We start from the raw sequence: 12182 nt of genomic DNA, 5'->3' as shown, positions 1-12182 counted from the left end.
GATCGGCCGAACCTGCCGCGTCAGCAGGTAAATAAACTGGCCCGGCCCACCAGAGTGCTTACCCTGGCGAGCCATGTGCCAAACGTTGCCGACCCCTGCTGTAGACATACACCGACGGTCAAGCCCTAAGCTGGGTTTCCGAAGTTCACACAGCATGTGAGTGCTGGCAACAGAAGCCTGATCTCCTGACTCCCATTCCTGTGTTCCAGCCAACAGACCACACTCCTTCTTCACACCTCCATCTTGCAAGGCTGAGTCATGACCTGGCAGGGGCCCTCTCCTCTGTATCTGCATGGTGCTCTGCTGTATGGGTTGCCAGGCCCCTTCTGACAATCTTTTCTTCTGGTGCAGATGGAGTTTGACGAGAAGGAGCTCCGGCGAGAGATCAGCTACGCCATCAAGAACATCCATGGTATCAGGCATGTATCATGCATTAGGCAGGCCCACGACTGCACAGCCTTGTAAATATCTCTAGACCTTCCAAACCAAGTTGAGAAGACTTCAGAGGTACGGTAGGTCAGCAGACGGGAGGGAACACCTGTCTGGGCCATTGACAGCTGAACAGCCTTGTATTGGGAGGTACTAATGTTCATCAAAATCAGTTTGCTTTCTGTTTCCATGTGAGAGCTGCAGGAGCTTGAAAGGTAAAATTGCCTTGGTGATCAGCCTTTTTCTTCCACCTCCTGTGCTGAGTGTGAGAAAGAGGAAGTGACATCACATTGTAGTAAGAGGAAGTGACATAGGAAGGGATGCTAAACACCCCCATACACCTTTTTAATTTCTTATAATATTGTTTTAATTTATTTTCCCAGATCTACTAGGGCTCGATCCTGCAAGCTGGTGCTGAGCACACTCAACCATCAGTGACTTTAATGGGAGCTGAGGGTGCTCAGTACTTTGCAGGACCGAATCCCAAAGGCATGGTAAGTTAACATCTTTGCATTTGTGTTAGAGAAGATTAATGATGCGTGGCTTATGATGCCTAACAGGCAACCTTACCTGAGAGATGCTGAGATACTGCAATTCCCCCTGTGGTCAGTGGGGACTGTGGGAGCCCAGCACCCCTCAGAATCCCTATTAAACACTGGAGAATGCAAGCAGGTGATCAGATATTGACAAGTTTATTTTCTTCTCCTTCAGCTCATTCCATCTGATCTAGCCAGGCTCATTTGAGTGATAGTATTACTATTAGTATTTATTGCTCCCTTATTATAATTAAGAAAGGGTTTCTTGAAACTCTCTAAGGGTTATATTCACCCCTCTGCAGTAAACCCTAAATGCCCCCGCCTTAAAGGCTGAAGTGGTACATAAGCTTAGTGTTGGTCCCTGTGTTGGTCATTTTCACCTAAGAGACCATTTTTGTGAAGTATTGAGCACCCTCCATTCCCATTGATTTCAGTGAGGTTTTGTTCATAGGTTTTATGATTCCTCTGGCCCAATGAGCTGGGTGTCAGTGATACAAATGCCTGCTCTGAAATGTGTGTGTAATGCTGTGACATTCTCCTTGCCCCCCTCTACCTTCCCTCCTGCCTTGTCTTGCCCCCGCCCTGGGTGTTTAGAACCGGTCTTTTCACGCCCGACATGGCCTTTGAGACCATTGTGAAAAAGCAGGTGAAGAAGATTAAAGAGCCTTGCCTGAAATGCGTGGACATGGTCATTTCGGAGTTAATCAATACCGTTAGACAGTGCACCAAGAAGGTAACCGGAGGGAACATGGAGTTCACACGCTAACACCTGCCCGCCCATCTGCTCGCTGGCTGAAGCACAGCACTGTGATCTGGGCAAGGAGCTGCCTGCAGTGAAACTTGATGTTTCTAACCACCTCCTCAGCAGCATGACTAGACCTGAGTGATACTAGCCTGGGGCATTCCAGCCAACCAGCCAATCAGAAAGAGATGGGACAGCTGATAGGAGTGGGTTACTGCCAGTCTCCACCATTCCATTAGAGGTGTCTTTGGAACATTGGGATCTCCCCCCACATGCCCACTCCAGAAACACGACCCCCTCCACCGGCTCTCTAACATGAGCGTTAACTCTTTATAACAGCCAAGGTTATTTCTTCCTCTAGAGGCTGATGGTTTATATCTGATTTGAATTTAATTTCTGATTTTAATTTCCAAGTCAGAGTCTGGGATATAGATTTCCCCTGGGAACTTCTAGGGACTTGGTATCATCTAATCTGGCCCCTGATTGACCATCACAGAGCAAAAGGGTACATAAACTCTCAAATGTGGAGGATCAAGATTCAAAGGTGAAGTAGGCTTTGCTAATGTGGAATGATCAAGCTGTGGGCTTCCCTGCAGGGAGATGTTCCTAAGCTTGTGGAATTTGGCATGGTTTCTGATTGGCTTGGTTTGTATCTTGTTTTGAAGGAGCAGTAAATGGCTGAGAAGAAGGAAAGTGGAGGTGTCCACTCTCACCTGAGTTCCTGCCCTTCCCTTCCTCCTGCTGTGATGGGTGTGCCCTGGAGATTTCATTCTCTGGGTTCTGATTGACTGTTGTGGGCTTCAGTGGGGATGTGGGAGAGAGCCAGTCATAATTCTGTCCATCCTTCAAATATTGCGATTCTCATGTCTGAGTTTGGGCTTAGATTTAATATTGAGAAGCAGTGTGAGAAAGACGGGGAGACTGCCTGCCATTCCTCTCAGCCATGGCCTGCTGCTTCAGACAGGTCCAGGTCCTGGCGAAAGGGCATCTCAGCCAGAGTGTGATAGCGTGGGCACTGGAGACTCTTGGTATGTCGGATCACTGCTGGCCATTCGGGAGCAGGTAACCGGGTGAGGGCATTACTGGAGGCTCCCAAGGGAGATTGAAACCTTGAATTTAGGGGAAAAAAAAAAAGGGTGGTGGGCGAGTGATGAGACTCAGGTTTGCTCTGCAAGAGACTGCATTGCTTGGGGCTGGAGGTCTCTGCAGAGGTGCTTAGGCTCACATACATGTGCTTTGTCCCAGTCCAGACTGGGAGAGCAAAGTGGACAGACAGTGACAGATTCCTCAGGTTTTTAGAATGCTGGGAGGAGCTTCCTTTTCCTATCCTGCTGTCTTCTGTTGAGGTATGTAGCTGTGGGGAGCACCCAGAAAATTGCCCTTAGTGCTGGTGACAGGTAAGCAAAGACCTTTGGGCTGCCAAGTACCCAGAGTCATCCAGTAACTGGATCTGAAGGGCCCACTTTTCATATCCCCTTAATCCTCCCTTGGTTAGTTTTACCGTCCATCAATCATCATTTAAGTCTTTATCACTCCTGCCCTCTTCCTCCCTATGAATCATTTCCCCTGTCTTTCTTTCTTCCCTTCCCATTTCTCTCTATCTCCACCTTCACAGTCTTGTTTTTCTCTTTCCTTTTCCTTGAGGAATGACTTTACACCAGTAGTGAAATTATCTCTATTATAGACATGAAGGACAGATTCCTCCTTCCACGAGGATACATGGTACCCAAGAAAGAGGGAAATGTAAAAATCAGGGAGGACAGAAAGAGACCATAGGACAGAGAAGACGGGAACTCAGTATTCCACAGCCACCTCTAATGGAGTGAGGGAGACAGGGCAGGTGTGGTACACAGAGTGACACACACATAGGAAAGAAAGAGAGAATGCTGGAAAGAGGTGGACAAAGAGGAACAAATCTAGCTGGGGGAGGGAGAGAGTCAGTTATAGCAAGAAATATTGGGTCAGACCATCGTCTCAGTTAAGAAGGGAGTGTGGGGGGAATAAGAATTTTTAAGGTGTTTTCTTGTTAGTGTAGCGGGCTTGGGCGTAGAGTTTGGCTTGAGTTTGGAGTTGAGATTGAGTTTGGCTGCAGTTCATGTTGTGTGTGTGCACGCACAAGTGTGAGTGGTAACATTGTTTGCTTTAAAGAAACAAAGTGGTGATGTTATTAAAATGTTCAGGTAGCTAAAGGGACATTTTGTGTGAGGGTCCCTTTCCTAGGCTCCATTCACTGAGCCTGACTCAGATATTGTATGAGACATCTAAAGGGGCTATATTGAACTTAGCAGGCAGGTTGAATCTCTGAATAGGCAGTGAGACCTGGAACATGATTTCTGAGACATGCAGGGGCCATTTTAACTTTAAGGGCACCCACTCTTTACCCAAACAAGGGCTTCATTGGCAACCTGCCAGACTCTGAGACGTGCACCTGGGTGGAGATGGGTACTATGGAAATTACACATCCCAACATGAATAGAGCAGCCTTTCACATTAGCTGTAAGTGACATAATGCATGGGAGAGGGTGCTGTGATCAAGATGGAGCAGTGATGTATGTTTGGGGTTGAAGTATCTCTGGACAGCACTTCCATATTAACGACCAGGGGCCAGATTCTCAGCTGCTGTAAATCTGCAAATCTCTGTGGATTTCAATAGGGCTATGCTGATTTACATTCACTGTGAATCTAACTAAGGATTGGTCAGAAGCTCCAGGCACCCCTGGTTTAGTCACAGTATGTTTGGATAGGAAAAATGTCCTGTGACAATATCCCTTGAAACACAGGAAATCCATAGCCGGCACTACTAGCCCCTGCCATTGTGGGACAGTGCAGCACAAAGACCACTTGTCCAGCCGATGAAGCTTTAAAGGGGGCACTGTCAGGTTAAAGATGATGAGTTATTTACAAACAAATTTCCTTGTGTGTGTTATTAATAGCCCCTGAATTTGATTAACCTTGGTCACACTTTACAAATCTAATTTGTGCTGCACTCTTCCTGCTGATTGTTTACACCCTGTGTTTCTCTCATCTGGGACGTTGAAATAGACTGGCCAAGTTTCATTTTAATTTCTAGTCACTTTCACTTTCTGGTTCCCATGCACTAGCTCAGTGTTGTGATGTCAGAATTGCAAACACTGGAACAGGAAAACTGTATTCATTGGGATTTTAAAAAATAATTATGGAAACATTTCTACTGCTCTTATGTTTGGTATTTTTACAACCCTGAAAGTTGTCCCTCAATCAACCTGACAACATCTTCTTCAGATAGGCTGGAATAGGAAGGCTGTTTGGGGTAATTGTGATAGCTCTATAGGAAGATCCCACCTTCCTAATTACTTAGATACATTTCACTGGCCTCACCGATGTGGTTCATTGTTAAGGCTCAACTTCCTTCCCTACAGCAGGAAAGAGGAGGAATGGGAAAAGAGACAGGCCATAACTGGAACTGTTTATCTGAACCCCTGAAACTTGGAGTGAGGAAGTTGAATCCATATCACCCATGGTTATGCAAAACCGAAACCCGAGTGACAAAACTTAACTTAGCCCCACCCCCAGCCAGTGGTTCAAGTAGGGCCATACAGTCCAGTACGCTGCACCATTAAGATATTTATTGCTGGTACGCCATAACGGAAAGACACAGGAGCAGAACATGGGGCTGCCTGGTGGCCCCACTCCAGCAACTTCTCCAGCGCAGCTGTACTGCCCCCATCCCGGCCCCATCCCTGTCCTCTGGTGAGCTGTACAGACCCCTGACAGGAGACGCAGCTGCGTGGAAGGGCTGGGGGCAGAGTGGGGCTGGAGGTGGTACAGCCGTGCCAGTGGACAGGGCTGGAGGTGGGGCTGGGGGCGGTACAGCTGTGCTGGAGGAGCTGCTGGCGTGGGGCCACCCTGCCGCCGCACATTCTGCTCCTTTTGCCGCTGCGGTTCCAGAGAGCCCTGTGGTTCAGAAGTCTGTATCTGGCACAGCGGGAAGACAGAGTCTCCCCCCAACACACACAAGTAACGTGGAATGGGGAGGGGCAGGGAGAGTGTGGGGGCCCCGGCTGGGGGCGAAGTGGGGAGGAGTCATGTGGAGGGTCACGGGTCCCCCCCTTGTGTCCCTCCCATGAGTTGCCTATGTGCAGCGTACCGGTAAGAAATAAATTCTACTTGTGCCACTGCCCCCAGCCCCCACCCCCATGCAGTCCAGCTTTAGATGGAATGGAGTAGGGGGAACTTACGGGAAGCAGAACGAGAAAGGAATAAAGATGGTGGGTAAAAAGGCAGGAGAAGAGACCCATGGAACAGCAGAGGGAAATGAGACTGACCCAGGGGAAGAAAAGAGTGAGAGGCTCAGTGTATTCAGCCTTCATTGCCTGTGGAGAAGGCTTGTTCTGAGAGAGGGATTCCTGGATGCAGCCATCCATTTTGTTGGGCTCTGTAGCTCCTGGTTTCACCTACTCTGTCTGTTCCTTCCCACTGTGCCATTTCCATGCATCTGTAGAATCCCCTGATACTTGGCAGCACATGGGCCCTGCAGCAATGCTCACCTGCTTCGATTTATCTGTGGAGTGAACCAAAATCTCACTTCTCATTTTGCCTTGTGTTTTTCTCTTCTCTCTTTTCCTCTCTCTCTCTCTCTCTCTCTTTTCCTTTCCTGCTCTCTCTCTCGCTCGCTCTCTCAATCTCTCTCTGCCTCTGTCTGCTTTGCTCTTCTTTCTTCCTTGTTGCTTCTTCCCTCCCTGCCCCTCGCCGTGCAGAACGGGTCTCTTCACGCCTGACCTCGCTTTTGAAGCCATAGTGAAAAAGCAGGTGCAGAAGTTGAAGGAGCCGAGTCTGAAGTGTGTGGATATGGTAGTGAGTGAGCTCACATCCACCATCAGAAAGAGTAGCGAAAAGGTAAAGAAACCAACAACATAAAGAAAGGGCAAAGCACCACTCCTCTCTCTCACACACACATACCCTTTCCTCACACCCTTCAGAGCCTGGGCTCACACCAGGGGACCAACACAACAACAAATCTGGTGAGAACAAGGAGAACAGCCATGGAAGTCAGGTTCTACTATATAAATAAGCATCTGATGGAAAGAAGCAGCCCACAGGCATCCAAGCAGTGTGAAAAATAGGGAAGAGGGATCAGGCCCCAGCTGATGGATCTCTTTGCTATGAATTCAGAAGTCAGCTGGCTACAGCTGATTGTTTGCTAGCCAGCCCCTATTCCTCACTCCAGCCCCTTGGCATGCAGCGCTGTGTAGAATAAACCCCCTTGCAAGCCCCTCGTCCTACTCTTCCTGATTGCACATTGAAAACCTTTCTGTGTCCCTTTGTCACTGCCTCTCTGGAAATCCAAACATCTTAGAACAAGGAAACAAGTTAGAGAGAGGCCTTAAAAGATAAAAAGAATCCAGGCCCCTCAGCGGGATTATTGGGCATAACCCCAGCCTCCATCCAGACGACAGAGCTCTATATCTTCTCCATCTCATCCTCCTGCTGATCTTTAACTCTAAAGATTATGCTAGTAAAGAGAGAAGGATGAATCTTGTGCTGCTTTTCCCTGCCCCGAAGCAAAGGAAAGGAGGCAAATTCCAGGGTAGCTTAAAGAGCAGCAAAGTGGAGAAAGGGACCACCCATTTGAATAAGTAGAGGCCATCACACATGCGCTAGTATATGTCTGGTGGAAAGTGGGTTGGTTTCCTAGGCCTGTACAGTGCAGTAGAGGGCGCCACACACCTCTTTAAATAGAAAGGTAGACTACATTAATTTGCCAAGGAAGGACTAAAATCCTGCACCCCCCGGCCCAGCTGGGCAAGTTTCTCTGCCAGGTGAGTTAAAGGGAGCAGCGTCTCTTGTTCCAGTTAGGAGCCTCTATAAAAATTACCCACAATCCCGTTTCTGCATTGGAGGGTCTGGGCTGGCCAACATATATAATCCCAGATTTGGGGGGAGGGATTAGAAAGAGACGGGTGGGAAAGAAGGGAGAATCCAGTATAAATTTAAGAGCTCAGAATGGCAAGAGCTGGAGGTTGGCAGATGAAGGGACCGCGTTGTATTCAGCAGGGCTGATCTCGGCAGCTACTGCACTTTGGTCATTGCCATCCCTCAAGCACTGCTGCTCCATCCCAAAGGATTTCTCTCTCTAAGTCCTCCTGTTTTCCAGCTCAGTGTGGGAGACACTCCTCCATCCTTCCCTCTCCTCCCCCCATGTTTGCTTGTAGTGATTTTGGTTTGTTTCCATTGATGTTTTTCTGTCTCTGATTGGAGTTGTGTCTTCAGGGGAGAGAAATCAGTGTAGAGGGGAAAAAGAAAAACCTCAGTGTTAGTGGACACTAACTTCTTACAGTGGGGCACCCTGCTCAGATGGCTGGGATCTTACCCATCCACCTTCTGTAGATTTTGAAATTCGTTTTGCCATGGTAGGATGGACAGATTTGGCACTGGAGGAAGAAAGGGAAGGTAGAGATTTTCTAGGATGGAGATGAAATAATGGAGTTGTACAGTCAGGATATGCATTTCCATGTCCAGGCCTCCGAGCGACAGAAAATAGGAATGGAGGCAAGAAGGAAATGTAGCTGATGGGACAGAAGAGAGCTTGTCACCAGGGGATGATGAGGGAGGAAAAAGAGAAAATCCCCTGTAAGCTAGGGCTGGACTGAATCTGGCAGTCCTTTCACAGTCCTTATCTAGAGATGGTCCCATTGTAGTCAATGGAAGCTTTGCTGGAGCAAGGACTGCAGAATTTGGTCTCTAAAAATTAGAGATGGAAAAAACTTTGCTCTGTTGCCTGGCCAGTGCAAGGTTGCTCCCTCCATCTGTGTAATTGGCTTAGACATCTACAGAATCAGGATGGAAATGCCTGGACTCTCGGGAGTGGCAAGTTCAAATCCGAGCCCTTCATCCCACCAAAGGTGAGGAGTTGATGTTTGCCCACTGTCTTTGTCCTATAAATCCAGATTTGGGGCGGGTTTGAATTGGGCATCTCTATTATTAAAATGATTTATTAATATTGCTTGTGACAGTGCCCTCAGTGTGTGAGGTGCTTTTCAAGCAGACAAGGAAGTCCCTTCCCAAAGGAGCACACAATCTGAGGACAGACAGACATTCAAATAGAGTTTAGGGGGAGGGGTACAACATATAAATAGAGTGATCTAGGTGGGACTAACCCTCATCTTGGTAAAATGCAGTTAAGTTAATATACATGTCAACTAGATTTTTCATAGACAGCATAGCAGAAGTGAGTCTTTAAGGGGGACCTAAATGCTGGGAGGGTAGGAGCTTTGTGGATGAGTTCAGGAAGGGTTTTCCATGCATAGGAGGCAATGTGGAAGAAGCAACAAAGATGATGGTGCAAGAAGCTGATAAATAGAGCATCAAGGCTGTCGCCATTAGCAGAGCAGAGGATGTGGAACAAAATGAGGCTTGACAAGGATGGGGAGCAGAGCTATGCAGGGCTTTGAAAACAGTGGCAAGAAGCTTGAATTGGATGGGGGAGCAGAGGGGAGAACAGAATTCCAAGTGTGTGTATGAGAGAGAGAGAGAGAGAGAGAGAGAGATGGTCAAGATGTTTGGCAGGGAAGATGACTTTAGCAGCAGCATTTTGTATGGATTGGAGGGGGCAATGGAGACAGATGTTGCAGAATCAAGATGGGAAATTCTGAGGGCCTGAGGGACAGATTTACCAGTAGGGTAGGCTGCACATGTGACACTTTCTAATGATGTAAAGCTGTGGAGGTGAACTGTGTAGAGGACTTATTGATGTGTAGTACTTGTCCATTAATTCATACATCTTGGGCTGCACATTTGCTTGATCTCCAGCTAGGCAGGGTTAGGGCTAGTTAATATTTGGATGAGAGACCTCCAAGGAAAGTCTAGGTGCTGCAGGAATTGTCATGGTAGAATACCCAACCACCTACCATAATGTTAGGAGCCTATGCTACCTCTGGGATGAGACATAAAATTGAGACTCTGTGTTTATTAAAGACCCACAAAGCTTTTCATAAGAGGAATGTTAATCCAAGTTTTCTGGGCATTGGGGAAGCTACAGTCTGTCTCCCTACTAGCTGAATTTCATGCAGCCTCAGTTGCATAGAGTGTTCTTGACTATCTGTTCAAAACTACTGCATGATGTTGCTGTGTGCTGTGAAAAACTATCTTGAAGGGAGCGACACCTGATTTCACTGGTGTAAATAAAATCAGAATCAGGCCAATCAGGCCATGTAAGGCTATCTCTTTGATTGCAGTCAATGGCTAGACTCTCTTCACATGGCTAAGCCATGTCTCTTCTACGGATCTTTAGTTATTATAGCTGTTAATAATAATCTCTTATTCCATCCTGAATGATCTCAAAGTGCTCTAAAACTGCTCATACAGGGATCTCTTCATCCACCACTGAAATCAGCCTACTCTGGGGTGTAATGAGACAAAGCCATCTGTTCTTTGGCGCCTTTGTGAATATGGCTTAGCCATGTGAAGAGAGACTAGCCATTGACTGCAATCAAAGAGATAGCCTTACATGGCCTGATTGGCCTGATTCTGATTTTATTTACACCAGTGAAATCAGGTATAGCTCCCTTCAAGATAGTTTTTCACAGCACACAGCAACATCATGCAGTAGTTTTGAACAGATAGTCAAGAATACCCTATGCAACTGAGACTGCATGAAATTCAACTGGTAGGGAGGCAGAGAATCAGAGCCAGTGCATCCAGGACTATAGCATCCCCCCTGGTGGATTTCAAAAAGCAGGAATCTTCTGTGTCCAAACTGCACAGCAGAGCCTTATGAATGCAAAAGGATGCCTTACAAATCAGGATTCTTTCAGTTAGAGATCTTAAGATTCCTGTCTAAGAGATGGACTCTTAGTGTTAGAAAGGACAGGGACCTAGAGCTGTGTCATGAGGATTTCCCTGGGGCTAGGCTGTTTTAAAAGAAGGTCCTGAGCTTGCATTATGACTGGAGAGGAAAATGCAATTAGGGCAGGAGTGAAAACCCACTTGAGTGTGGAGATCCATCCCAGACCGGCTGAGAGCCCCTGGCAGGGTCACCTGCTCTCCCGTCTTTCAGAGTCATGGCATTTCTGGGTGCTGCTTGCACTGCTGGCATTACCCCCACCCCTTGCATTCTGCTGCATGTTCCCCAGTGGACATGAAAATCCCGTGGCCAGTGTTCATGTCCCCCTTCTTGCCCACCCCTGCTTCTCCCACGCATGCCGAGGTGTGAGGCCTCCTGCATGACGTCTTGTGAATGTGGTGCTGTTGGTTTCTTTTGCTTGTAACCTTTGCTGGTTGATCCTGATTTGAATAAACTGAGAATGTTTTGCACCTCACCTTGCCTTTATTCGTGTTATTTATTTTTTTGTTCTTGAATCAAAGAAGCTGAGATTTGCTTAGAGATTTTCCAACTTCCTGTTTTTGATTCTTTGACATGAAGCACCCCCTCAACCTCAGAAGAAAACAGGAAGTGCTGCCTCTCCCTCTAAAGCAACAAGCAGCCTAAACTATAAAGATCCAAGAGAAATCCTAATATGCCCCTTCTCAAGGTATGAGGAGAGCCCATTTCCACATGGGGCCACCTTCAGTGTGAGCAGAAAGCCTGTTCCTATCAATCTGGAGCCAGTGACATTCAGAACAGAAGAGACCTTTATAAAGAGAGGGACCTGATCCACTGCTCCTTTACTCCAGCCATATGCCAGGGCAACTGCATTGATTTCAAGGGTGTGACTGTGATGCAATAAACCTGGAGTGATGTAGTGGTGAAGCAGACCCAAATACCTCAGTACTTGACAGCAATTGCCCTATACCTTCTAGCTTCCAATGGTGATTGTGCAGGGTCTGGGCTGATTCCTGTAGCATATTGTCATAGTCCTTTATTTATAAGAATCCAAAAGCCAAATTAGATTTAAAACCCCCCATCAGATCAGCAGAACTGATGCAGTGCAGTACTAAGGCAAATGAGAGACATGGCCAAAAATGAAGCCCAAAATAGGAGGAGGAGGTAATAATGATGATGCCAGGAAATTCCAGTTGGCGTTAAATGGTCAGATTGAAATATTTCAAAATAATAGAACAAAAGGGGGAAAAAACAACTTTCCGGGGAGGGAGGGAGGGAGAGAAAGGAGTGATCTAAGAACTGGCCTGGAGTTGAGACTTCAGCTAATTTAGGCCTTGATCCTGCACTGAGGACTACATGGGTGCTGCCCTATTGAGGTTAGTGCAGGATTGGGGCCCTACAGTGTGATCTTCATCTCACTATTCCTCAGTAAAGTGAGGGATAGTGGCACTTGTTCCTCTCAGGAATGGTGCAGGAATTGACTGGTTCATGCTGGTTAAGTGCTAAGTAGAGAATGATTAACTGGATAATAAAGGGGCCTAATTATTATTATGATTATTACAATAGCTTCTAGAGGCCCTAATCAGGGATCAGAGCCCCATTGTGTTAGGTGCTGTACACACATCAAATGAAAAAGACAGTCCCTGCCCCAAAGAGCTTACTTTTTTTTTAAGGA

At 47.1% G+C, this 12182-nt stretch overlaps 1 protein-coding gene across 7 annotated transcripts in view; it reads left to right on the top strand.

Moving 5' to 3' along the window:
- Positions 1–12182, top strand: part of DNM1 (dynamin 1) — a 105703-nt gene that overhangs the window by 49634 nt on the left and 43887 nt on the right. For all 7 annotated transcript variants that reach the window (XR_003370068.1, XR_003370069.1, XM_026657372.1 and 4 more), the window contains exons 9-10: positions 352–419; positions 1560–1698. Coding sequence is in view for 5 of the 7 variants with exons in the window: in XM_026657372.1 (XP_026513157.1) it covers positions 352–419; positions 1560–1698 (207 nt within the window). In the remaining 2 variants the exon portion in view is untranslated. The remainder of the gene's footprint in view (positions 1–351; positions 420–1559; positions 1699–12182) is intronic.

This window comes from Terrapene carolina, unplaced genomic scaffold (genome assembly GCF_002925995.2).
Source record: "Terrapene carolina triunguis isolate 2854851 unplaced genomic scaffold, T_m_triunguis-2.0 Scaffold238, whole genome shotgun sequence".
Classification (NCBI taxonomy): domain Eukaryota; kingdom Metazoa; phylum Chordata; order Testudines; family Emydidae; genus Terrapene; species Terrapene triunguis.
The sequence above is the reverse complement of the archived record's forward strand: the minus strand, read 5'-3'. Positions and strand labels throughout refer to the sequence as shown.